We start from the raw sequence: 27,918 nt of genomic DNA, 5'->3' as shown, positions 1-27,918 counted from the left end.
TGCACTTTGTGTCCTGCTGCCTGTTCCGGCTGCTGGGAAGGCACTTGTCTTTACCCCCTTGGAACAAGCGCACATTGAGGAAATGAAAAATGCTCTCTCATGAAGTTCTGATGGCCAGAAGAGTCAGGCAGGAGAGGGAGCTTCTAGGAAGAGCACATGTTCTTAATAGGCACGCTGCCGGTATGCTGCTGCTTGGCAGAAGTAGCCGCGGTATAGCGAGCAAGGCTGATGCGTGGCAGCGCCAAGTCGCTCATTTCCAGAGCCAGAATGGTGGTGGCTCAGTTCGTACAGCACTGCAACGTCTCTATAGCAAATCTCCCCTAGTAATTACCACTAGTTTTAAAGAGTGTTATTTACGTGATGGGACCCATGCAGTACACTGAGATTGTTAGACAGCATTGGATTTTTTTTAATGTAGTTTTGTGAGAACCCCTCTGCGTCTCCTTACCATAATCAGTGATGCTCAAGATGCTCTATAGGAAAAGAGCTGGAGGTAGCAACACAACCATTCAGGTAGTTTAAGAATTACCCTAGTAATCAACATGTCAGCCTCATGGGTCTCTGTAAGGGTGCTCACACAGTTTTGCTGGAGGAGGAAATACAAGGAGTGCAATTGAGTTGTGGGAGAAAGAATGTGGTGCTTAACCTTCATAAAGAGCCTGCAAGTCCTTATTCTCTGTCATGTGGCCTGACCTCTAAAACTACTCCTCTAATCTCATCTCAGAAGTGGCAATAATTAGGAAGTAAAAAGAATTATTGATTTTATTTTTGGGACTTTCCACTTCTTCTGTTCCCCGGTATTCTATTCAAGTGCATGAGAGCTGCAGGTAATCAGGCTCTGAAGTGAGGGCTGTATATGACTTGTAGTTATTATTGCTTACACAGCCAAAGGCTTCGTTGGGCCAGGTGTTTTGGAATACCTGGTTGTTACATATGTGATGGAAGAAAATGTATTGCATAGTTTGACCTCTTTTTTTTTTGGACTTTTCTTAAGTCCTACAATTCATGTTAGTATGACTAGAAGTACACACCTTGCAGAGGACAGTGCCAAGAGAAAGGCTGCAACTCCTTTCTCTCTAGTTCTCTTTCCTATCTGATAAATACGTGTCTATTAGCACCTGTAGTATGTTTAAATATTAACATTTTCATTTAAATTTCATTGTGTTTGGGGAAAAATCTGTTAGGGTCACGCTGGTGTATGCCTGCTGATGTGAAGATCTGATAGAATATCTGTGTATGTTACCTTTCATGAATTGCTAAGATCTCTTTTGTGAATCAAATGTTGCCTTTTGTTAAACAAGAGGATATATCAGAGCTGAAACATGTTGAAATGAGTAATTGTATGAATGAATTGCTTCTCTAATATTTCACTTTTTTGCACTTAATCCTACAAATCCTTGAAAAAAAAGTTAAGACAACTAATATCTAATCCATTCCTTCTTTACTTCTTCAGTTTTAGTGTAGGGAATTGTTCTCTCCTTCAAATTCTAGATTAATAGGTAATTTTAAGACACCTAATGTCAAAAGGTAATGTTTTACCGTTCCCTATCATTTTCTCTAGGGACTATGAACATAGTAGCCTCCAAGATCTGTATTGCTTGCTCTCTGTCGAGGTGTACAACTTTCTCCTGAACTCACAGGAAGATTGTGGGTCAACAGCTTTTTTCTAGGGGGGAGAGGGCAGGGTCATTTTTATCAGGTGGCAACCTGAAAAGAAAAATATTTTGCATTTCAGACACTATTAAAAAAACTGTACACCTTTAATAAAAAGATTAAAAAAAAAAAGAAAAAAGACCACGAATAAAGAAGTATTGAATGCATGATTTTCATGGGAATTCTAAAGAATGTGAGTGCTCAGGCAGCCTGCTGTGTGTTTCTGCTTGCCTAAAATACAGTTTTCACTAGACACACGATAAAGGTATAAGGCAGTGACAGATATCTAGGGGGTCACTATAGCAATGTATATGTGTTTCATTTAGTATTTTTTCCCCTATGTTTTTTATTTATTTCTTGATGTGACATGCACACACACATCCCTCAAAGGAATTGGATCTAGTATTTTTAAAATGTGGTGAAATATGTATGAACATGGCAAAGTAGTTTGCGTAGTGGTGCCACTTTGAATGTGATGAGGAAGGTGGAATGAAGGATATGCTGAAAAATTGCTCTTGCTATAAAAGATTTGATCCCAGGTAAAACAGCTTTGGGAAGGAGGATTGAAGGAGTTGTCTTACGGATTCAGTTACTTTGCTGGGGAGCAAGACTGGTTAGACTCCTTGCCCTTAACTGTGGAAAGAGCTTGAATTTTGTTTTCTGGTGTTGAAACCTCCTGAGCTAGAGGTCTGCTGGAGCGAGGTCTTGTTGCAGGTCTGTGTCCCGTGCTCTTGTAAGCTTCCCCTGTTAGAGGGGTCGAAGGGCGTGGCAACTTGCTCTCTAGCCCTATAGTGGGGGCATCCAGCTATTGTGGGGCAGTGGTGGAGCTTTGCTACCTACTGGTGTTAAACCATCCCCACCCTTTCACAGGCACACGTGGCTTCCACTGGATTGCCCCTCCAGCTTTATTTAATCCCTGCGAGCACTTCACATCAGATTACTTGGCAACCTGGTGAACCTTTTTTGAGAGCTAGGCAGGCAGCAGGGTTCTGTAACTGTTGAGGTGGCACAGGGAGATGTGGACAGAGATGCTGAGTGCTGATCTTGTGTGCTTCAAGGGTGTGCTCTCACTGCTAGGCTGCTTGGTAAGCCCTGAGAGGAGAACTAGCACCAGGCTGTGACTCTGTTCCTGTGTATTCTTCCAGATGAGACTGATGATTTTGGACTGAATTTATAAATTTCAGGGTGACTGCAATCATGTTTTCAAGAAGCTCATTCTTAACAACTAAATATACTACTTCAGGTTTTTTCCTGAGTGATTTGCCTTAGCAATGTATTGCCAAGTAATTTGCCTCAAAAGTCATACTTCCTTCACCACCACGTATTGCAGATGCACAGCAAATATATGTCTTATCCCAGGAGATCCATAATCTGTGGGAATTTGTAGTCACAAAAGCAAGAACTGCACTTTTTCATTTTGAATTCTTATTAGTATTTCCTTTTTATAGATGCAAAGCTTGCTTCATGATAGTCTGCCTAGGGCCCCATGCACTCAATAAAAGACTGATTTCTTTGATTGTGTAGATGATTGAAAATTGAATTGTTGATGAAAATTGGAGGTCAAGAAATACAGTGCCAGGCTATGTTCTTTATGTAAGATTAATAGAAATGTTTTGGCTATTGACGTAGGTAAAATGCAAAATGCTGTTGTTGTCTTTTAAAGTGTTGTATAACTGCAGGGGATTTTTTTTTTTTCACCCATATGAGGAAGCAGATCATTCATGGTAGTATAGCACTGCAGATTTATATATATATATATATATATATATATATATATATATATATATATATATATATCTGTGTGTGTGTATATACACACACATATACACAACACACATGAACATACGTATTTATGATTGTTGGTGACGTGGCCTGGTTTCTAATACTGTATACCTGTTTTTCCCTACTGTGTATTCCAATATTTCTGTATTCCTATACGTTCCAATAACAGGAAAGGAGAGGGAAAGAAAAAAAGCCTTGATATCTCTTACGTTTTGTTCATTTGTTTTTTTAAGTGATAACCAAAATTAAACAGCTACTAGAAGGTCAATGCCAATATAATAAAAATAGGTCAATTTAGCAGATTGATAGGACTAGGAAAGGCAAATGAGGGAAACTATCTTTTTTGTTTTCTGTGAGCACCATAAGCAATGTTGTTGTGTTGTATGCGAATACCTCAATGGATTGTATTCATCGAGATGACAATTCTTCATGATGCTTTGTGTCTGTTCTCACCTGTTCTGCTTTATGGTAATAAATAAATGGTTACTTAGGAACGTTTTTGATTAAGCACTTCGAGACTATGACCAGGTTAAGGAACTAAATTTATTTTTTATGTTTGGTAAAAGTACATAAACAGCAAGGATGAATATCTTTCAATTTATTTTATGTTTATTTTTTTTAACATCACGTTTAAAAATGGATATAAAAACACTGTGGTTGGATTGGCTGGAAAATGTCTATGTTGGACTGTTTACAAATAAAACCTTCATTCTTTCTCTGAAAATTGCTGCATTCATCTTAAAAAGAAAAAAAAAAAAAAGATAATGGCCAGATTAAATACAAATTGATGCCGCTATTTAAGTAGCTCCGTCTGAACTTGGAACATTGTAAATAATTACTTTTGTATCTATGGTATTACACATGACATGTAGAAAACAGTTCACTACTACAAGACAATTTGAGAACAAATTAGATCAGAAGGAAGAAAGAGATAAAGGGAAGACTTTAATCAGCGTTCATTATTTATTCTTGCATTCTGAGAAAATTATATATGCCAAATACAGGCTTTTAATCAAATAATGATTAAAATATTCAGATCTCACCTACATGTATTTGGTTAGATGCATTGACCCAAATTTCAGGCATCCAAGGGGAAAATGCTGTAGTTTGTGCAGCTGATGGAACCGCTTTGTTCCTACCCCCTGCTGTAATTAATTTGGACAGAGATCCATTGTTTATTTTTGTCACTTTTGTGTTTTGAGAAGTTCCCGTGTCTGCTGTTCATACCACATTTTAAGATAAACAAGGCGATCCTTTTCATTTGTCTTTTTCTTCTTTGTAGCTATCTGCCAGGCCACCTGAACAAATCAACTGCTTCACAAGGTCCTCAAATAAACACATCTTTTAGCATGGGTAACTGAGGTTAACTGGACAGAGGCAAATGAAACTCATTCTTCTTCGTTTTGTCTTTTTGTAGTTAATCTGCTGGATTCAAAAACAATTCAAGGGGAGCTGGGCTGGATCTCCTACCCGTCACATGGGGTGAGTTCAGTAGACTGTGAAATGGAAAAGTGGTGCTACAGACCAATGTGCTATTTAACCATTGTTTCCTCTTCAGAGGACACTGTGCAATAGCTGTGGCTCTTTGGAGCTTCAAAAATTGTCTGATAAACTTGAAATATAAGGCTTATGAAGTTCTGCTGCTTTTTCTTTAGAACATTTATCACAATGCGTGTAATCCCCATGAAGAAGCTTATTGGAGAAAATGAAAGCAAAAGGTGCATTGAACAAAAAAGTTGTCTTTAAGCACCATTTCACCCTCTATTAAAATGTGTGTTTCTAAAAGATATCATGGAACTGTTTAGTATTACTTGATGATTTACTCAGATGGAAATAACGGAAGGTGAAAAACTTGTGGACGTAAACGGGTGATGTAAGTACTCATTTGGTAACTTGGGTAATGAATTGTTCAGGTACTGTTATTTATTAGTTGGAACGTAATGAAAGAAATGTTTTATGTTCTTGAGTTTGTTTGTTTGTTTATCTTGTATCCAGAAGTAATGAAACTGGGTATTCTGTTCGGAAAAGTGCAGTTTTGGAGCGTCTACGCTTTCACATTATGGCATTAGCTATTTTTTAGATAGCATTTGCCACCATTTTTGCCATCTGAATATTAATTCGTAGCTGTCCAGTGGCACTGATGTCCAGTCACTCACCACATTTTTGTTTCTATGTGGAATGTGTGTGCGCTTGTGCATAGGGGGAAAAACAAAACAAACAAGCAAACAAAAAAAATTCTTTCTTTTTATGTTGCATAGCACAGATATGCAAGAAAACTCAAGTTCCTACATTTTGTCCCCTTAGCAAAAAACCTACTTAGTAGGCTGAAGCCCCAGTGCCTTGAGCTTCCCGTGTCCTCAGAGAAGGCTATGCTGTCAAGCCACCTCTGAAAGAAGACGCTCTGTGGCTTTTTCTCTTGCTGCCCTTTCACTTCTGCCTCCCCTCACAAAGTGGTGCTTCGTTTCTTTCTTCTTAGAGAAGTCTTACTTCAGGTCTTTTGATGTCAACTCCTAGAAGCTTTTGTGTATCTCTCAGCCTATCTTCTACCCTATGAGTAAACATCTGCCAGAGCACACTGCCCCTTGTAAGTCTTTGGGAAATGTCTCTATTCTTGATAAGGGCAAGGAGTTTCTAGCTAGGAGTCCATTGTTTTTCCAAACCAACTGCTTTTTGAATTTATAGAGTTGGCAGGTGTTAGCTTATTTGTTTATCTGCAGGATTGTGAGCATCCACTTTTTGATTATTCTGTAGCTTTGGGCAAGCTGTTACTTGGCCTTTATTACTTTTACAGATATTGGTAGTAACAGTACTTCTGCATATATGCCTTGTGGGATTCAGTTTTTAATATTAAAGTCGTCCCTTATTGATACAAATTGTTCTGTGGGTGTTTAGCAGTACTTAAGGATTAAGGCTTGGTTTATTTTCTGAGTTAATACGTAGATCTCTCTCTGTCTCTGAACAAATTGTTCCATTCTCAAGGGGAAGAGGTAGGAAGAGAGTTCAAGTTTCTTTCTAGTGGCTGTTCCTGCTGACTTTTCCCAATAAGAAACCTTTGTAAACAGGATGTCCAAGAGGGAACTCTCCAGTAATTTCAAGCTCATCAGTATTTTGTCTTCACTTGCACTTTTTTTCTTTTTCCTTTGCAAAGTCTTTTTTCGTTTCTCTCTCATCTGCCCTGCCCTCTTCTGCTTTACTCTTCTGCTCTGCTCATCTCCTTGCAGCTGTGCAGATCTACTGCTCTGCTCCCTGCATCTGTGCCTCTCTTGCTGTGGATGCCTAAAGCAGTTGGTAGGGAATGACATAGAGTATCTTGGGGGCTATAAGAAAAACAGATGTGCTGCATTACCCCACCAGAAAGAGTCTCCAGCTCTAAAAACAACTGTATTAGCTTCTGCAAGTTTGTGTCAGGTAAATCCAGCACAACTTGTTTGTGTCTGTGCATGCCATTCCTGTTTACTGTAATGTCCATGTACATTGAAGCCAAAGAAAATCATGGAATTGCAACCTTGTCCTTAGAAGTTAATGAAATTCCTAGTTAAAATTAATTACTAGTAAATTGATGTAGATCATGTACTGTGTTTTTGTAAGAGAGCTAAGACTAAACTGTAGTCCTCAAAGTAGTGAGAAATTTTAAACTTACATAGTGAAACGTGAATGTAAAGTATGAAAACACCAGCGTGTATCCTGTCTGAATAGGCAGTTTTCTGTAAAATGATGACAACCTGAACTTCGTAAGAAAGAGACACCTTTTACAGCCCATTATTTATAGTCAATTAATTAAACCTGGTAAATATGTCTGCATCAGTCTCCAAGCTAACTAAAATATGAACTCAAACTTCAGTGGAAAAACATTATAATAAAGTTGTCACATCGCACTGAAAGATTGCTAATAGCACAGTTGTGATTTACAAGGTAAAGGTAATAGAGCTACTCTTGAGGCTGTGATTCACAAATGAGGATATTGGTGTTGTGCCAGTTCTTCTTCAACGTGCAGCAGTGTTCTCAGCTGAAGCCATAAATGTCAATATACTGAGGAGGCTGACGTACAGAAAAAAAAAAGGGGGGGGGGAGGGGAAATCTAGCCAAAGTGTTTAATAAACCTCTTATTAGGTTAATCATTCTATCTGATCTATACATGCTATTGATTGATTTCTGGCAAAACGACCCAAATTGGATGGTTGTCATTTTCTGCATTCTATGACTATTCTTCTTTTAGGTCTGACTTGGACATATATAATAATAGCTTTCCAGAAATTCCTGAATATTCATGTTAAGATTTATAGCTCATTTGTATTCAACGATTTCCGTGTCCCACATAAGAACATTCTGACAGCAGTGTTTTAGTTCGTGGTTTAGTAATATCACCCCCTAAGAATGTGATCTCTCATTGAACCATCCCACACAGCCACAGCCTTGGCATCAGGAGGAACACTGATCTGGTCAAGCTTGTTAAAATCCCTTAAGTAACAAACATAGGTCCCTCTAGATACTGAATTAAGAATATAATAGCTGGCTTTGCTGATGCTTGAGCATGATTGGCAGCAGCCACAAGGCCTGTATCCTGTGCTACCATCTCCAGCACCTGCCTAAGCAACCTTTTTGTAATGCCAATCAGTCAAATACCAGTTCCATTTCTATAGGTTTCATTAAAGGGGAAAGAAAGAAGAGCTACTTAGTCTGTGCAGAGTATATTATTGATATGCTGATTAAGCATAATGCAAGTGATCATTAACTGCAATTCACGTAAATTACAGCAGCACAGATGTGGGGGTTGGGAGGATAAAAAAGCAAGTCACTTCAATAATGCACAATAGAAATGTGATGGATAATTCATACAGGACAAAAAGAGTAGAGTCTAAATCCTGCTCTGCATATTCATGTGAGTCGTTGTATTGGTTTCGGTATGATTTTTTTATTAAGAAAGATGTTTGTACTTTGAATCTATCTCCATGTTCTTTGGGAAGTTTGGAAAAATGTCTTTGACGTAATTGCAGTGCATTGTTATGCTGGCGCCCAAGTTGTGACTTGATATTTACATGTTTATCATGTGTATTTATGGATTGGAAATTTCCTGGCTGCTTTTCTTTGGGTAGTTGGTTGAAAAGTAAATGTTAATCTTCTTTTTTCATATATTTTTTTTCTTGTAGTTAGAGAAAAGAATGCTCTGGAATTTATTGTTATCAAGTAATAGATAATTATTTTAAAACAAACAAAACCATATCTATACATGATCACAGTTAGTAAATTGTGGGCAAAAATTTAAAATAATGCTTGGGAAACAAAGATACAGCCTTTAATTATGAGAGAAACTATGAGAGAAGTTTTTTTAGGTCCCTGAGTTTCTTCAGATCCGTCTGACTCAATATCTGGGTGTGCTCATTATGGTAAACTTTGGGGCACATATTTCAGCTGCTGACTGTACACTGAAGTGTTTTGGAAATGTGGTGTGAATAATTTGCTTTTTCTTAGTGCTTGTTCTCATGATCATTTGGACAAAGCGAGATGTGGATCTCAGTAATGGAAACTTTAGTAAGTATTAAGACGAGGGAAGGATAACATTCCCTGTTTCTGTAATAGTTTGTGTTATGCGAGGAAGGCCAGAACATGCATGTTGGAGATTGATGAGAGTTTTTCCATGAACCAGAATTGGGTTAGAATCAAAAATCTTAAGTGTAAATGAGGAAAATGTCTCTTTTCTTACATTTCAAAAGCCTGAAAGTAGTTTGTCACCTTAGTCCCTGTTACTGCCTACCCACGAAAACGAGTCTCCCTGGCTGCATTTATTCTGGATGCAATAGTCTGCTAATGTAAAAACTTTTTGGCCCTTTTTTGTGTGATATTGCAATTGAAGAAAAGTCTCAGTAAATAAGTATTTGGCTATTGCTTGTGACTAGACGAAGGCATAGAAAAATTTGGGCACAGTTACGTTTTGCCTGTGATTAGGCTGCACTTGGATTAACTGCATTCAGGAATCAGTTATTTAGCTCATTAGGAACAGAAAGTTTTTCTGTTTATATGACAGAAGTTTTCAAGATTAATTCCAGTACGTCCATGAGTACTGGAAATAATGAGGCTTGTTTCCCTGCAGCTTTGTGTCTTGTGGTTCATTGCGTCCTGTGATTGAAGCTTTTCTTGCAGGAGGTCCTTATTGCGGGTGGGTTTCCTGGTGTCATGCTTCAGGCGTACCTTCAGCTGGGTACACAGAAAGTTCCTTTACCTTACATGTCCTTGGTTTTCACACCCCTGCAGAATCTTAGGACAGCTCAGCCTTAAGCTGAACTTGAAACTGGCCAACAAATACAAAAACTTGTGAACTCACCTAAATTTAGTTTTCTTTCAATACTGATTGGCATCTTCATTTGTATATATACATAAATTTATTTAGTTTTGTCTGAGACACCACTCTTGTCAACTTTTAAGTGATACTGTATTTGAAGTGGGGAGTGTTACCAAACTCACAAGGTGGTAGTGAATATATGTTTCAAAATGTACCAAAAACATTATCAAACAATCAGAGTAAGACAGAAGATTGAAACTGAAAAATATCTCTCTAAAATGCAAAAATAAGTACTTTGCTGCCAAAATGAAAATGGGCATGTAATACATTTTCTTTTTCCTACTTGTTAGCAGTGGAATTTCCTTAGTACTTCTGTTAACATTCTGTTAAAACCAGGATTTATGTATGTTTTGCCTGAGGTCTGGTCTCCTTACAATTTTATATATTTCCTACTGTCACTCTGCTTTTCAGGGCTTGTGTATCAGGTCTGAAATTTAAGCAGACTATTTTGGTGACTGAAAGTCAAACTAACCACTAGGGATTCTGTTTTTGTGAATCGTAGACTTTGTTTTGTCTTGCTCTGAATAACTGATTGAGAAAATGTTTTTTGTTAATATATTCTGATTTTTTTTTTCAACTTAAATATCTGCTTTTGGTTTACGTTGAAAGTACTTTCCTTTCATTTTATTCTTCTTTCTTCAGAATAATAAAAGTGTCTTAAAGGATCATTTTTACTATAGTTCTCACAAACTCTTCCTTTCACCTCTGATTTCCTGTAATCAAAAATGCTCTTTGTCCTTCACAGACATTTATTCCAGTAGAAAAGAAAAACAAAAAAACAAAAAAACAACTTGGATCATATTTTTATTCATAAGATATAAAGTGAATGATTTAGTTTTGCAGAGGTGTTTAGAAATCTGCCTGGACTAAAATCTATTCGTTCAGATTCACAGCCCTGAATCAGAATACTCAAGTCTGTGGATGCTTCCTTTACACTAACTCTGAATGTGATGGGTGAAAAATAAAAAGTATTTGTATTGTACTTTTTCCCCTTTCTGATAGCTGCTGTTAGTAGTAATTTAAAGCTATGAGATATGTGAGATGGTTGTGTTGATTATATGAATAGTGTTAGACTAATGACCACACTGATCAATCCTGCTTTCTGAACATAATATGAAAGTTTTGTAGTCTACAGAAGCAGTATGCGAGCATTCCAGAATAAAAATGGAGCTCAGATACGCTTTAGCTGGCTTTGACTTCTGTTAGATTTTATGCTCAATCTCAGCTGCATTTAAAAGGGAAATTTAAATGCAAAAATTTAGGTGGAGTTGTCTGAACAAATGGGAGAAATGCTTTTAAAGTTTGAGATTGCAGCATTAATTCAAAATTGTATTTACAACTTTCTTGCTATAAGTTGTTAGTCATTGTTATGAGAAAGAAATGTGGTTTTAAGATGTGGTGCACTGGAATATTCTTTATACATATTGATTTGAAAATTGTAGTCTCTTGTCTATTTATTTGAAAAATTCAGTATGATCATAAAAATACTGCAGTTTGGTGCTATTTAAAAATAGCTTTTAATTTAACGTAAAGTGAAAAGTGTGCTAATTTCTCATTAACATTAACAAAGATTCTATGATGTCATCACTGGGGGGGGAGAGCCTTTTTTCCTTTCTTTTTAAATAGAAACAACAGAAAACCAGCTAAATGTAAAATAAGTGCAGTGCCGTTGTTCCATTTTTATAATGATAATTATTGAGAAAAAAACATATTAGCCTCATCAGTCATTTTACTGACTGGTGGTGGGTTGCTGAAGGTTGGGTATCAGTTCTCTGTGGTTTCCTATAAAAGGAAAAAAAAAAAAAAAGAAGAAATAAGTTCTGGCTTCTATTCCCAGACTTTAAAGATCGTATTTAGATTTGGAATTGCAGATACTTCAGCTTGCTTTTTTTTTTTTTTTTCTTTTTAGCTTTCAAAGCTTAGAAACAACATCATTCCCCTCATGGGCAGAGTTTTATTTCTGTCAGCCCTGTCAGCATAAATGCAGGCCATTTGTGAGAAGTTCTCTCAAGTGGCTTGATCACCATTAGATATTTTTCTCTTTGTAAAGAAATGCTTACTCTATAATTTTGTTCATTTTCTGTTGTACTGAATTTATTCACATAAAGGAGAATAAAACAAAGTTAATAGAGTAACTGTCATGGAATGCTACATTATTTATCAAAGGGGCACGCTGCAGTTGGTTTTAAGCCTGCTTTTACAACATCTAGAAGATAATGCTAATTATAATCTCAATTTAAAAATGACTAAAAATGTTTATGCCAGGTAGCATTCCCGGATTTGTGCATTATTTTTTACAGTCTAAATACTTTTGGTAGGTCTTTTTTTTTTTAATTTTATTTTTTTTATTTTTTTTTAGATTTCTGAAAAATAACATGAAGTGAGTATTATATAGTACAGTATTTTCTGTCAGGAAATTTAAAATGACTTTTAAAAGGTATTGAGACGTAGAGGTGTAAGTGCACTGATGACTTACTGGGTCTCATGCTGAAAGGATGAGGCTGAGACTGCAGCAGTCTGCAGGCAGGAGAGGCACATGTCAATTCAACTCCCCACACCTCAGGCTGTTTTTATTAAACATTTTACTAAAACAGCCCAAAGATTGTGTTTGCAGATTTCCTAACCAAGCGTCCTTCCCCTCGGCCTCCATCAGCTGCAGCCCTGAGGGCTGGTGAGGAGCTGTGTGGTGTGGAGGAATGGCCGTGGGGCTATGGGCGGGCTGCCACCCTGTCAGCACCTGTGGGCCATCACCACCAAAACAGGCTCTCTGCATTGTGCCTAGATGTTGTTTTAGGCATAACATAGTGATGAAACCCAGGAGATTTATTTGGGTCACTTGGTCCTTTTGTCCGTGTGTCACTTTGCCCTTCATAACTGCTATTCCTCCATGTCCCACAGACCAGAACTGTATTTCAGCTGTTGGATTTGCAGAGGCCCAAAAGGATAACTTAAGACACGCAGAACGGTTGATAGTTGCCTGCTAGCACGTGTACATATGGGCTAGTGCTGTGCTGCTCTGTGTTTTGTGTGCTGTTGCATTAGACAAGTAGGGGTAGTCAATGTCATCCTTCCTCAAGGGCTGGCGATTGATTTTAGTCAGGCTTCAGGGAAAAAGAGGAATCGCTCTGTCTATATTCTCATTTCTAAAGGACATAAATAAAAATCCCAAAGTGAATCTTTAAATCTACAGGACAATAATTGCTTGCAGTAGTTGTATTACTGAAGCTTTCTATATTAGATGTGAGCTTTCAGTACAGAAATGCTAGGGAATGGTAGGAGATACGGTTGTCTTTTTTTTTTTTTTTTTTTTTTAAATACTTTATCAATTCTTTGACTTAGAGCATTTCAGGTAGATTTTAATGAACAATCTTTATTTAGGGTTTGTTTAAACTTCACTGATACAGACAAAAAGTTCTGGTGGATTATGTGCTTCAAGGTCTGATTGTGCCCTATAACTGGTTGAAAATGTCAGTGTTGTTTGTGAATCAGGCTGCAGAGTGATGTAATTCAGAATCTACTTTTCACTTGGTATCTTTTCTTAAACTTTGATATTGAAATGTCTCATTTTCAGACGTGTAGGTTATCAGAGAAATGGAGAAATGAAGAAATCTTTTGGAAGAGTTTAAAGGAGGCCACCTAGTCCATCCAGCCTCCTGCTCAACGCAGGACCCTTGCTAATGCAGCTACAGTGTTGTATTAGTGGAATCCAGGAAGCCTCTGAGGTGGAGATTCCTCAGGCCCTGCAGGCAGCCTGTTCTAATGCTGCAGTCTTCTGAGTGACAGGCTTCTGCCTGATACCTGTTGGCATTTCTCAAGACACAGTTTGATGCCATTTTCTCATATACCATCTGCTTCTACTGAGGAGAGTTTGGCTGTGTTAAGCCCCCTTCAAGATTTTGAAGTCTGCAATTAGATCATTGCCTGGCTTTCTCTTTACAAGACTTTGAATAAACCCTTCTTCCTCACTTCATGTGTTTTTTCTCCCGTCTTGGTATTGAGCAGTCTTATTAGTTGCAATGCTATGCTTACCGATGAACATGCAGACAATGCCTACTAGGATGGCAGAAAGGATCCAAGAATAGGATGAAGCAGCAGTGTAGGTACCTTGTTTAGCAACATCACATTTTATTTTAGGTGTGTGCCCTTTACCACCTAGAGGTTTGACAAGTAGAACCAAAATGGGTTTTGGAGGAGTTAAGATTCCTTGGGAAGAGATAGTAACAGCATACTGTCGCTTAGGTCTCCACAGCTCCTACAAATTATAAGTCTCGTTCTACACTAGCTTGTTTTCCAAAACCTCTTGTGAGGGAAGATAAATTTGTCTAGAATTGGAAAGTTTTCTTTTCCAAGCTGACAAACATTTTCCATGATAGTCAAAGATCTTAAGCTTGTATTTTCTGCCTGAAGGGGAGATTTCATGTAAGATTCTGTGGCCAGGAGCATTTTAAGGACAATACCTTTTTGTTTTGAGTGGTTTGTTGCTTTGTTTGCCTGTTTTTAAAAAAGGCAAACAAATGTTTCCACAGGGTGAATAGGGCACAAAAAAAAAGAGGGATGAAGTAATAATGGAAGCTAAACTGCAGTGAAGATGAGATCTCTGGGTGGAATGACAGTAAACAGTCAAAGCATATGTGGAGAGAGGTGTTAGGTGTGAGGGCGAGTGAAGACTCCAGATTGAAATCTGCAGAAAGCAACCCACATTTAAACTGCTGGTGGAGCTATTTTTGCTGCCTTCCATCTGGAAGACACAGATCTTTATTCCCTACTGTTGCATGGGAAAGAAGATACCACAACAGCCTTTGTCTTCCAGAAGCGAGGTAGGACCCTTTGGCTTCTGCTTCTGAAGGAAAGAGCTTGGATTAACTCCTAGCATCCCTTTGACTCCTTCCTTCAAACTGCAGTAATGTTTGTGCCTGTCACCTCTTCAAACCTCTGCCTTCCCGAACCTCTGTGTAAATATTTGCTAGGAGTTCAAATAAACAGGATCCTTGCTTTTCCGCTTTTCACAGAGCGCAAAATTAAAATCCCAACCAGAACTTCAGAAGTTAATTTTCTTCGTGGCTGTGTAGTTTCATACATTATGTGCAGTGCATTCCATCAAACTTACGGGATGTGTAACCTGGCAAAGCAAACATTGCTACTGGAACTTGAGCGTTTATATTCCCTGATATCCTTGTGTTACCTGTTTAACTTTCTTTAATATTCCTGTGACGGTTTATTAATAAATGTAATGTATCCATGACAGTAATTTAATTTTACTCTGAAACCTTGTAATAAATGTTTGAACTGTAGAGCATTTATGTCGAAGTGTTTTAGCCTGACTAAATGTTTAGAGGAGAGGCTGAGCTGTGCTTCTCCTGCTGGCACTGTAATTTAGCAGTGTATATTCAGAAGTAAATGGTTTTCAGATTAGAACATCCTCTTACGATGAAACCATCCGGAGGGGTGAACACTAATGAGACTGTTAGAACAGTATGATGCAGTTGAAGGACAGGTGGGTGGAGAAGTAGTCCACGCACAAAATGAACATGCAGCCCAGGTGGAAACTGAACTGCATGACTGATTTGCTAGGACAATATGACTTCTGCATAATTTCTGTCTTGTAGGCTGAAAACTAATGCATGCAAATAAACAGGGGTATTGGCTTTAAAGCATGGAGCTCCCAACAACAGTTCCCAAATTGTGGAACCAAACCAGTTACTTAAGTTCACTACTGTGAGATCTTCAGTTTACACACTATTTTAAGAGATGGTTGTGCATTGTCTTTCTAATGCAGTAACAGAAGGTGGATTGTGGGTTACCCCACTTCTGAGCCCCTGAGGAGTTTGTGGTTTTAAAGCATTCATAACTAAAATGAAAGCAGAAAAGGAGAAAATTATGGAAACAGAAAGTGAACGTGGAGTTTTGGTGTTTTAAAAGTTTTAGGAAAACTGATAGATGTGTGGCATACTAAATCTTGAGAATTCAGTTGCATGTGACTGCACTAGTGCAATGTCTTAATTTAGAAGGTGGAGGGCAGTATTGAACTCAGAGCTAACTTATATTGTTAAACCACTTATTAATAGAGATGCAAATTGAAAAGTCTGCAATTTGTGTTGTGTAGGTTAAAAAGTGGTGACTTCGAGGACTGAGCAAAGAAAATACGGTTTCACTTGATTAAGAGTTCTGTTTTAATAGGAAGAATGGCAGATCTCTGTATAGGTGGTGTAAAAGACTATACGTCTTTTAAAGTACATAATCTGTTCAGGTTTATGTCCTTTTAGAAACTGAAAGAATTCAACAAAGGGGCAAGGAAGCATCTGAACTGAAGGTATGCCCTCAGATTCTTTTGCATCTGACTGATGTACAGAAGTTTGCAGGATTGCTTGCCATCCTATTTTATGTTATATATAAAATCTATATTTAATTGTTTCTGACATGTTTGGAAATGAACTTTTTAAAAACCATATGCATTTTAACTGGTGCATGTTAGAATTATTTACAAACACTGGTCAAATGTGATGTGTGTTTGTTTAACCTAGTTTACTAGTTGAGTTAAAGGCAGTACTGTGACCAAATGTAAACAAGTTTTGGCATGGCCACTTGCAATGTGTTTTATTTATAAATCAAATTCATTTAGTAAGAAGGGCACTGGCTTTTTTCTATTTGGTTATGCCTTGTTTGGAAAAACTGATTTAAATATACAAATTCAAGCCTTCCTTTTGCATTCTTTTGTAAAACAGAGATTTTGAATTAAAAACTTGCATCTCTTTTTCTTATTATTCTCATGTTCAAATTCAGTAAAAGGTCCTCATCCGGAAGAGACCTAGGAAATAGACAAGAATCAGTCTGCTTACGATTTGTATTCCTTTATTTATAAAACAAAACAAAAGCAGGGAGAAAAACAAAACTATGTGTGATAGCATTCCATTCAACTTACCTTTTTACCATTAAACTTCCCTCCTTTGTCCTTACAGGAAAAAGACACAAATCTTCTCTGTATTTCTTGCCAGCAAACACTTCGATCCAACTTTTTTCGTCTTGTTTCATACATCCACATTGTACCAACTGCATGGGAGGAGTCTGCAGAATGCAGTTAAATGCCAGACCGAGACTCTGCTGAAGTCCCAAAAGGATGGAAACAGTGTAGAGGTTGTCTCCAGTGCTTTGCTATGGATTGCAAGAATTAATTCTGTGTGTTCTCAAAGTTGGGGGAACAGTTTTATGTATATGACTGTATACATTAGCTATTCTTTTGAGACACATGCATTCTTCACTTGATTTGTTGATAGCCTTCTATCAAAGGTTCACGTGGTTTGAAGTCATCTTGTGAGATCCTGGGGAAAGTGATGACAATGCAGGGATGTTCTCTGAATGTGGCGTTGGTGTGCATCTCTGGGACCTATATCTGTGTGTATGCAGATGCATGCTCACATGCACTGCATTACTAAAAATGATTATTAAAATATATGATTAAAAAAAAAAGAATTTACAGTTTCAGTGTTAGAATTGCATCCTGCCACATTTAATTCCTACATGGGTCATGTGAGAAGGGCTTTCACTGAGCTGCTCCACTCAAAAGTTGTAGTCGACTTCGTTAATGATTTACATACCTATGTGGAAGACAGCCATTAAAAATGTCCAGCTCAGGAAGAGCCTCTAGATAAAGCTCTGCGTCTCTAAGCACAGTCAGAGGAGCACCAGATTAAAAACAAACAAAAAAAAGACACAAAGTCAGACTTGTTCATTTCTCACATGCAAAGAAATTTTTTGTTCTAGCAAACTTCCTTTGCCTTTGGTGGATTTCTGAGGTGTGGTACCATAGTACTTGATTGGAATTTAAAAAGTGTTACAAGTATGTGTATGCTTGAAAGTCAGTGTTTGTATTCACAGCAATTAAAATCCTTCTGAAGATCTCAAGTATGTGATTCTGCATTTGAGAGGAATGTGTGCATGTGTTTACTGTATTTTCCACCAAAATGTGATTCTGCATCCCAATAAAACAAAGCAAAACCAAAAAAAAAAAAAAAAGTATTAACAGCATTTGAAAATTACTGGGGGGGTGGGGGGAACAGGACACCACGTCTGCAATATCTTAATGATACAGAGGGAAGTGTTACAGGACTAAAATAGTGGAGGTGGCAGTGGGAAGTGCCCAGAATATATATGTAACAGAAGACTTTTTTAGGTTAAATATGTCAGATGACAAGATGATGTTAGGTGGTCTTTGCTCTGTGGCCTCACAAGCAACGCCACGACCATTCTGATAGCTGACATACTTAACTTCCTGTCTGTATGGTTTTAACAATGTGGAGTAGTTGAAAAGGTTTATATAGAAAAATGAAAGGAATAATGAAAAGGATGTCTACAATAGTGACCGAGGTAAATGGTCTAAACTTACTTCTTAGCAGGAGACAATTACTTTTATTATATCAACTGTCACATTGGACAGTCTGGAAGCTGGACAGAGCTCAAAGGTCTGTAGTGTACTGAAGTTAATGTTAACCTACACATGAACCCATATTAGTCATAAGAATTGTTGGATTTACATTGTAACTAAGAGTAAAACACAGCTATGTGCAAGTAATGCTCCTGTACTGAACAAGAGACTGTATAATGCCGTTTTTATTTCCTACCTCTGTCATCCTAAATGTGAGCAATGGTTTGTAAACGTGATGAACCAAAATGAATATAAACTGTTATAATTTGGCAGCACATTTTGTGACATGACATTCAGTGGGGTAAAGTCATGTCTGGAAAGGACAGAGGTGAACTAAGTGTCTGAAGAGAAATCATTGGTTCAAAACGGCTATTAAATATATTTGCTGTGAAGAGAGGATGAATACAGAAATGTAATAAGCAATCACTGATGGGTTGTGTGAGCAAGCCATCCGTAGTGTGTTGGGAGACTGGAAAGGTTATGGAATGGTTAATGACAATATTAAAATGACAATACAGTAAGACTGCCAAAAGGTCGAAATAAATAATAAAGACATATTGTAGTATCTGAGAGAAACAAGGCAATACAAAAAAAAAAAAAATAGTGAAGCATCCTTAGAAATAATCCAGGATAATTTGATTAACATAGAATTTGCATAAAACCAAAATTAAATTAAAGAGTTGTTTCTATATCCACAAATCTCTAAAAATGTGTAAACCAAGAGTAATGCAAGAAAGATCATATTGGTGTAACTGACCGTGGCAATGGTTTAGCTTTAGCTTGTTTTGGTGACCCTTGGCATTTTGTGCATGGAAAGGAGTGGGAAATACTATGGGGGAAAACCAGTAGGTAACAGATGCTGTAGGTGATAGCAATGTAATAGAGGTCAACAGCAAATGTTGCACAGAAGGAGATGGAATTAAGGAGAAGAGCCCCAGACAGTAAATTCAGGAAGATGGAGGAAAAAACAAAATTAAGTATCCATTTTTGTGGATGAAGCAGGAAAAATGATGGAAAATAGAAAGAAAAAGGAATGTACTATGTTGCTATATGAAATATTTGGGTTCTGAACAAAAGACAAGCTTCAAGCTGAAGAGATCATAGAGCATTTGCATTTGTCTAAGCAATCTTACATTAAAATATACAGCTATGTATGAGCAACCTGTATGCTGAGAAAGACAGCCAGCAGCTTTCTCCTGCTGTTTGTTAAACCAGCAGAAGAGAATCCACATGTGGTTCATGCCCATGGTCTTTATGGCAAGATGGTTCTTTCTCTCCAAAGGGCTTTCCATGCTCCCCAAAGGTGGAGACGAGGGGGTTGTTCTCAGAGTGGTGTCTCTTCCCATAGCAGCCCTATCTAACTTTCAAAAGTTTGGTTTAGTTGATGAAATACAAACTTGCTATCAGCTCTGATTTTTAAAAAACAGTGCTTGTAAAAGCTTATCAGTGGCTTTAAAGCAGTCTGCGTTGCTCTGTATTTGCAGGTCTGTTGTTTCTCTGGTGTTCAATGAAAAGTGTGATTAAAAAAAAAAAAAAAGAAAAGAAAAATTGGGATATCATGTGCTGTTCAAAACCACTTCTCTACTATTTTATTTTTTTTTTTACTTTTTATTTCTTAAGATTACTTTATTCTAAGGTTTAGCAGAGATCTTAATGGTTCGAATGAGTACACAATTCTGTCCAAAAATATTACCATATATAGCAAAATTACAATTATTTGTCCCCATTGTTATGAACCTAGTAGAAGCTCTCTGTGGCCTTCTTTCTCTGAAGGTCACATAAATGCGGATAGGTTTATGATCCATCCGCACACTCACTTTTTTGCCTCATGAAGTAGTTGAAAATGCAGATGATGGATGTGCAAAGTTGTGTGTAGTTGATACCGTATGCAGCCTTTTCAGCATACAAACACACATACCTATTTCATAGCCTTACAGCACATGCTTGTTATCTGCAAACTGCATAAATCTTGACAGTTTTGGTTTATAATGAGTTTGTTTCATGAATTAATTTTCAGGGGCTTTCAGCCATAGTTTCACAAAGATTGTTTCTGGAAAGCTGAAGAGAAAACCGTATACCTTGTGAAAATTAAGTTTTTGCCTAAATTGATTCTGACAGAGACAAAAGGATGGTATAGTCACAGTTGTAGAAGGATTGGATATCAGACCATGATGTAGGATGTATGTGTGCAGTATAACTTGTATTAGATCTGTCCATTTATTCAAGAATTGCCTGAGTCCACTTGGCTATGGGAAGTTGTTGCTTTGGTATTCTTTAAGGGGTTTTTAGATTTCTTTCTGCTTTGCATAAGAGAAGGATTTTCTCTAGATTTGGGGAAGAAATATGAAACATTTTGGTAACATAAAAGTTATCCCATTTCCTTTCCCCGTGGATCTGTCAAAAGAAACTGCACCTCTTTCAGAGCGTTCCTAAAATGCAGTGGTATGAAGATGAAATCACATGTCAGCAGCCGTCAGGGAACTTAGTAAAAGTGAATCTAGTTCTCACTTATGTCCTTAAATGTCAGCTTGCATTTTTCCGAGTGCAAGTGTTTTTTCGGTCTGTCCGTTCATCTTTCTACATGTTTTGCTTTCCTTATTAAGACTTCCAACTGAGGCACATGCCATTTTTCCTTTAGCTTGCATGACTTGTCACACAGAGCTTTCTAGCAGCTCATTTAGAGCAATATTCTTGCGCCAGCAATGCAGCTTGTACTGGAAGGAGAGAAGGGTGCAGGGAGCAAAGACCTCCATGTATGTGTAGGAAGCAGAAAAAAGCAAGGCGTGAGTGAGAACTGAGGATGCAGGGAAAGTGTCTGCATAGTTTAATGGCATGCAGATTGCCTTTTCTAGGGAATTTTCTAGAGTATTAATGTTTGGGTGCTGTGGGAGTTAGTTTGCTGAAGAATTTTACTTTATCAGATGTCTGTGATACGTATCACAGATATGTATCACAGACATCTTGTGAGAGGGATCTACCCCTTCATTAAAAGCAATATTTTGGGATTTAAACTGGAATGCAAGTGGTTGCATCATGCAGACTGAAGTTCCCTCTTGTCGTCTTCTCTTTCTGTTTCTTGTCCCTAGTCCCCCAGGACAGAAACAGAGGTGAAGTTTCTGCTGTTGATTTTCTGCAGAAACCAATACTTTGATCTGTAACAGGCTCTTCTGTCAATTTTATTTTATTTTTTTATGTTTGTGAATGCAATGTATCAGTTTAAAAGTTTAGAGTCAAGCATTTTAGACAAATTTTGTGGAAGAAGAGTTTGTTCCCATGTGATGTTATTTAGTTCCTTCTGTGTTTGTTTATGATGTGCTAAGCTGTGGAAGATCTCTCAGTTGTGGAATAAGGTCGTGCTTTGTACTTTGAGGATGGTAGCACCAGCAGCTGTCAGTTACCATTCAAGAGGAGTCTCAGGTGCTGGCAGTTTTGTAATTTGTGAATTCTTTTGAGGACAAGGGTTTTTGTTTTGCCTCTCGCTTGTGCTGTAGCAGTGTAAGAGCGAAAAGAAAAGCTGTTCTCCATGTTACTGATGGCCTTGACTGGCAGCCAGTACAAAAAGTCCTGACTTGCTACCAGGTTGCAGAGGACAAGTACATTGTTGTAACTTCCTACTCTGGAGATGCAGGTAAGTTCTAGGGAACATGTATTACATGTTTTAGTAATTCGATTAAATCAATAACAGGGAAATTTTCATCACTTCCATTGCAGAAAGTCTGCCTTACAAAAGATTTTCTGCTGATGGACTGATGTACTGGTGCTTAGTGCCATATGCTAACATGGTAGCTCTGCTTTTTGAGTAGAAATTTCTGCTTGGAGTAGGAGCTGTTACCAGTCACTTAAAAATAGTAATAATGTTCCTCTCCCACCAGCAGCTCTGGGAGCCTGGTAATAGCTTATGGCATTTGGTTAAAATCATTAGCTGAAGTATATGGCACTCAATACAAAAATATCTCACAGATCAAGGATATTTATTGTTACAGTTTGCTATACAAATCTCATCTTTTCATCCTGTCCAGGATTTTAAGTATATGCAAACTGATTTTAAAAAGAATCTCTTAAAAGACCATGAAATATGGATATTTTGTCATAAACTAATGTTTATTACATTAGAACCTGCAGTGCAAAGCAGTGTGTTGCTGTCGCAGAGCAGTCAATAGCAGCAAACGTGAATTGAAGGAACCACTGTCAAGTCTTGGAAACCAAATTTTATTTTACTGGAAATTAAAAAAAAAGTCGTACCATTCCCAAAGAAAGTATTAAGTATTAAAATAATTCAGTTTAATTCAAATGAAAGCTGCAGATCAGATCAGTGTATTGATATCGAGTTCTTTATGATTTATGGTTCTGGAATGAATGTGAAATTAACTTAATAGTCATTGATCTCGTACTGTAATGTATTGACAATGTGCAACGTGATATCTGTCTTCCAGATTTTGACTGCTTTCTTATTGCTCTTAAAGGTTATTCCTTCTAACTTGAGTTTTTTATTTCTTAATGTGAAGAGAGAAGTGAGCATTCTGGCCTCGCTCTTCTTACTATTGTGAACAATTCGTTTGGCTTCGCTGGCGTTAGGTGATTTGGTCTGGACTATTTTCCTTCTAATTTTTATCTGAGAAATTAAGTCTTTATCAAATGTCTTGCTTCAGAAGTCTGCATAGCAAAATTAGACTTTTTCAATGATTATATGTATAAAAGTCTCACTATGTATGCAGAGGTAAAATCTGGGTGATAAATTCCTCTGCCTGGATCATTTTACTTGCTCTATATTCACTGATCTATTTCCATTAAGTTTATTGCTTTCATTTCATGGCTCTGAATAGTTTCAAATAGCTTCTTTGAAAAATCATCAAATCACATAAATGTGTTTTATTTTATAAACTTTGCAATTTAAATTGCAGTATAGGCTGCAATTAGACATCACAACAGTGTTCAGTTTAATGTTAGTTTTTCATAAAATTACCTCTAGCTATTTGGTGCTTGTAGGCATAGCAAAACTGTTGTACATACTGTTCAGAGCTTTTTTGGTATTCCCCTGATCCATTCAGATCTGTTTTAAGGGCTGGCTGCAAGGAATAGCCATATAAATACCTCTCCAGTGTCACTTCCATAGTGAAGGAGAAAAAAACACAATATTGGCTATCATATTGTCACATATTGTACAAAATCCTTTTGGGGTTGGATTTTTTTCTTAAAAATAATGGGCATTTCAGACCTCGTAATAGTTTCAGGTGAGATGTAGACCTATGGTGTGCATTGAGGAAAAAGTCAAATTTATCAAGTTTAGATTCATAGTACTTTTGATCATGGCAACTTAGTTTTAAGAGACAGAGGGTGATATTCCATATTTTAAGCCTGATCTAATTCTAGTTTCTAGCAGTAGAGTGTAGTAAAATGAGTATTTCTTGAGGGAAGAGAAGGAACTGTTACTGTTGTACACGAGTAACTTGCAGTGGCGTTGATTTAACAGTTCTAATCTGAATCGATTTCAGTATAACACAGAGTGGTTCTTATGTAGGTCCTACTATGGGTTGGTGTATGGGACTTGGTTTCATTCTGTGAACTCCTGGCATGGAGTCTTCTGGTAGTGTTGAAGTAAATCCATTTAGGATATCAAAGTCATGAGAACAGAATGTGTTTGTGACTGACAGGTAATTTGCAATGAGCTTTTCCAGGGCTGCAGCATAATTTCAATAGCAGCTATAATCATAGCGTCTGAAGGGTTTTGAATATGTGTGTGCTCTTTAGTGATTTTTTTTTCTTCTTTGTTGATTTAAATATTAATAGGAAATTCTTTGGGTGCAAGTCTGATCTCAATAATTCTACCTTTTACCATAACATTACTCAGTTGATTTCAGAGGAACAGCTCTTATATGCTGTAGTTACACTGGTGTTTAAGCAGTTCTAGTTTTGTTTGGTTTTCTTCTATTTTACCACATGCTTTCCTCGTTGTAAGAGAACAAATGGTTATTTTAGAATATTGTTAATAAAATCACATTTTCTTCTCAGGCAGTCACCACACAGAAGTGAACAAATCTATCTAGAATCCTGACTTAATAAAGCTGTTCTGTTGATACAGCACTTCATTGTGTCAGGCTAATTTTGCAGGTTTCTTGCAACTAAGAAAAAATGCTTTAATTTTCTGTTAATGTAGTTTGACACATTCTAAACTACAAGATAATCTTTTGTTATCACTTTCAATGAGTAAATTGGATACCAGTAAAGAGCTTAAGGTAGGCAGTTTTGTTTAAAATTAACTAGTAATTTAAGGATGCTTCACCGGAATCATTAAATAAATTTAGTAGGGAATTGGACCTACACATGCAGAAACTTGTGTGAGCTATATCTTTAGGCAACCTCAAGAATGTCAAAGGGTAACTTGCAGCAAAATCCATGTATTTGAGCTTCTGTGACCAAATATAAGCATTTGTCTATATTATTATATAGAGTGTACCACAGAGTGGAATACTGCGGTTCCTGGAACCTGGGGACAGGAAAAATAAGTTGTGAGATTCAAAATACACCACAAATGCTTTAGCACGTGTAAGCTTAGCTGGAATTCTCTCAAAGCAGAGCTTCAATTCAGGCAATGCAAATGTTGGACTTTGATGTAATTATCCCAGCAAAAATCTGAAAGAAGTAGCAAAAATTAAATGTTCCAGTGGGTGAGGGACTCATTTTAGGAAGAAAAAATGTGTTTTATCATGGAGGATTGAGGATTGCTGTTCAGTATTATGTAACACCTTGCAATCCTCTACAAAATTGTTTGCAATTTCACTATTCATTTGTGAAACGTGATCTGTACACCGTGTAACCACGATATGTTTATGGCTGATATATTTATCAGCTGTCATAACGACACAACACATTTTAGAGTTTTAGCATTTTATTGCATGTATTTGACTTAAAATGCTTATTCATCTCCTTTCATGGTCAAGTAACTGTATATCATACATCAGAGGAAAACAGACAAAAGAATCATTTTTGGTGTTGTCTTTTATGACTTGCAGCTTGACACTAAAATAATTTTCTTGTCATTTTTAAATTTGCATAAGCATGAAGAATGAACATGACCCTCCATACAAGGTTTTTGTAGGATCAAAGTAGTTAACGTTGTATTTCAATCACATCCATAGCTGTTAAAGCTTGTATCATGAAAAATTCGAAGACAATATTCAACAGGGGAGGACTGTGGTGTGATAAGAGAAGACAGGATATTAAAGGAGATTATATATCAAAAAAAGAGAGATATTTACTATACTCAGAAGCTGCAGCACGGATGTAGAAAAATGAAAATGGGAAATTAGCCTGGAAACGACTTGCAGATAAAAAAAAAAATAAAAAAAAATAAAAAAATAGAGACAATTGAAGGTCAAACAGTGACAAATTTTGCATGTGAGTGAGAGATGGGGCTTTGTCAGTTTCTCTGGTTTTCTCTTGCTCTCTGAACTTACTGCCCACGGGTCTTGAATGCCAAGACAAATGTCCCTAGTTCTCTCCTAAAGCATTCTTTAGGTGTATTTGTGTCTGTGGCCATGGTAGAGGCAACAGTGCAATGCAGAATTGGATGCACAGTCTCCCAGGTTTTCCCAGAAAACTGAAGTACAGGCTGTTTTAAGATCATGAAATAGCCCCCTGTTGTATTTTTCTGGGGCAGTTTGTCTGTTTCTTACGATCAGCCACACCTCTGCACCCTAAATTTTACGCACTTAGCTCTGGGTAACTGACACAGCATTTCACAGCATCTCGGAATTTGTCCCGGAGTTTGTCATAAATACCTGATACTTCATTGTCCTGTTGTTTTTAGCCTTCATGTGTGAACGCAATGAACAGGATTGTATTTTCTTCTATAAATACTGGTTTACTCAAAGCAGATGTTTTATGATAAGGAATTTGAGGGCATAGCACTGAAAAGATGTGAAGTAAAGCCTCTTGAAAGGAGCAGTGTTTGGAGAAAAACTGAGTTGTGTAGGGGGAAAAATAGTCCAGTAGTATTGGTGCCACCACAGCTGACTAACTGAATGTGTTTGTTTTGTGAAATGTCCTGACAGTAGTCAGTGTTATTTATGTAAGGTGACTGAGATGTTATAGTGGAGCTCAGAGTATAATTTGTTGTATTAACTGGTTTTATGGTAAGATTTCATTAGTTCCTAAACAATATCTGGATGTAATAAAATAGGGAGAAAATATTTGTAGGTAATTCTAGTACTAAAAATGAGCGCTGGGAGAGCTGTAAGACACAGCATTAGGTTGAAAGGGAACAGGTGGATCAGAAGCAGAAGTACTTTTTTAGGGATTGGTACAAAGGCTCATTACTTTCCCCTCAAAAAAGATAGTAGGTCTAGGTAGTATGTCTTCAGTTTATCTTTGCATCCCTCTCCTCTTATCTGATCTGAGAAAGTACACAAAGAGAATTCTATAGATAGAAAAGAGTTCAAATAGGACTGTAGCTGGGTACCCCAGCTTTGTAGGATTCCCCACAGGTTGGAGGGGAGATTTCGAGCAAGCAGCAAACCTATTCCCCTCAGGACTAACCTCTGGTAGTTCTGCCTCGCTACTGCAGCAATGTGTGTAAGCTGAGCAGATATTGCAATAGTATCTACATATTCAATACTCCTCTTTAATGCTTTTAAAGCTTGCTATTGTGGGCTTCTTAGAGAGAAGTTAATAGGCCTGTAAGAATTGTGGTCAGGGGGTGCTTTTTATAGTATTAGACTGCTTTGTAGCTTTTTTATAGGAATAGGTATTTTCATTTCAGACCTTCTAACTAGCTATCACACACAGGAGCAAACTAAACCCAACTAAACTGGGAAAATTATAGACATAAAAGGATATTTTTCCATCCCCTAGAGGAGCAGGCTTGGATCCCACAAGTACATATTCTAATACGTTGTTCAACCTAATTTTAAAATTCCAGCTAATGGGGTTTCCTCTGGGAGACCTCTTGCAGTCTGCTTTATACGTCTCCCTGTTATGAATTATTTGCTAATAATCAGTCTTTTATTTCTTAATGGGATTTCTTTTAAATGAGTAAATGAGTACTTTTTGAATTTTACTCTAGAGAATCATAAGAAATAGTTCCTTTTGTATTTGTTTGCTCTTTAATTAGCTGTTGCGTGATCATTTGATCATTGCTCTGTTTAGCAAAAATAGATAGCTTTCTAACTCAGTCTACCTGATTTTTTTTTTTTTTTCCCTTTGGTTCTCTCCCAGCATGGATCCCCTCCTGTTAACAGACAAAAGCGAATTCACTGGTCAGTTTTGAACTGATGGAAGTGTAGTTATCATTTGAGGGAGACTAAAAAGTGTTTCACTTGACCTTCACTGCTGAAAAGCACCTGTTTAAGTGACTATTTGTGAGAATGGGCATGTGTGTGAATTAACAGTGGTTGCAATAGGATTTCTGAAGTGAAATGAGTGATTCAGTTGTCTCAATTGTATCCAAAATGTTTGAAAAATTATTGTTCTTCTTGAAAGTAACAGTTCACTAATGATGCATTCGTTGCTTGCATCCTGTTTGTACATAAAACTGAACTTCCACCAAATTCTGATAATTTGGAAGTAATTGAAAGGAGGAAAAAACATTTTATACAGTAAGTAGGAAGTGCTAGGCACTATCACTTGAGGGGAAAATATTTGTTTTCATATTTTGACATCATCAAAGGAAATCATCCTTGCACGGGAGATGTAAGAACCCTTCTAAGTTTCGGTTTTCACAGTGTGGTTG

At 37.2% G+C, this 27,918-nt stretch overlaps 1 protein-coding gene and 1 long non-coding RNA gene across 5 annotated transcripts in view; both read left to right on the top strand.

Moving 5' to 3' along the window:
- The window catches only part of EPHA3 (EPH receptor A3), a 237,752-nt gene that overhangs the window by 28,760 nt on the left and 181,074 nt on the right, over window positions 1-27,918 (top strand). For 3 of the 4 annotated variants that reach the window (XM_084511168.1, XM_084511166.1, XM_084511165.1), the window contains exon 2: window positions 4,853-4,917. Coding sequence is in view for 3 of the 4 variants with exons in the window: in XM_084511166.1 (XP_084367292.1) it covers window positions 4,853-4,917 (65 nt within the window). In the remaining variant the exon portion in view is untranslated. Of the gene's footprint in view, window positions 1-4,852; window positions 4,918-21,657; window positions 21,820-27,918 lie in introns of those variants that run through there. The other variant, XM_084511167.1, reaches the window with a different exon arrangement.
- Window positions 16,035-19,199, top strand: LOC311432750. The gene is made up of 2 exons (XR_014690289.1): window positions 16,035-16,082; window positions 16,729-19,199. It is a non-coding gene; the product is annotated as an uncharacterized lncRNA (long non-coding RNA).

This window comes from Aythya ferina (genome assembly GCF_964211825.1).
Source record: "Aythya ferina genome assembly, chromosome: 1".
Lineage (NCBI taxonomy): Eukaryota > Metazoa > Chordata > Aves > Anseriformes > Anatidae > Aythya > Aythya ferina.
The sequence above is the reverse complement of the archived record's forward strand: the minus strand, read 5'-3'. Positions and strand labels throughout refer to the sequence as shown.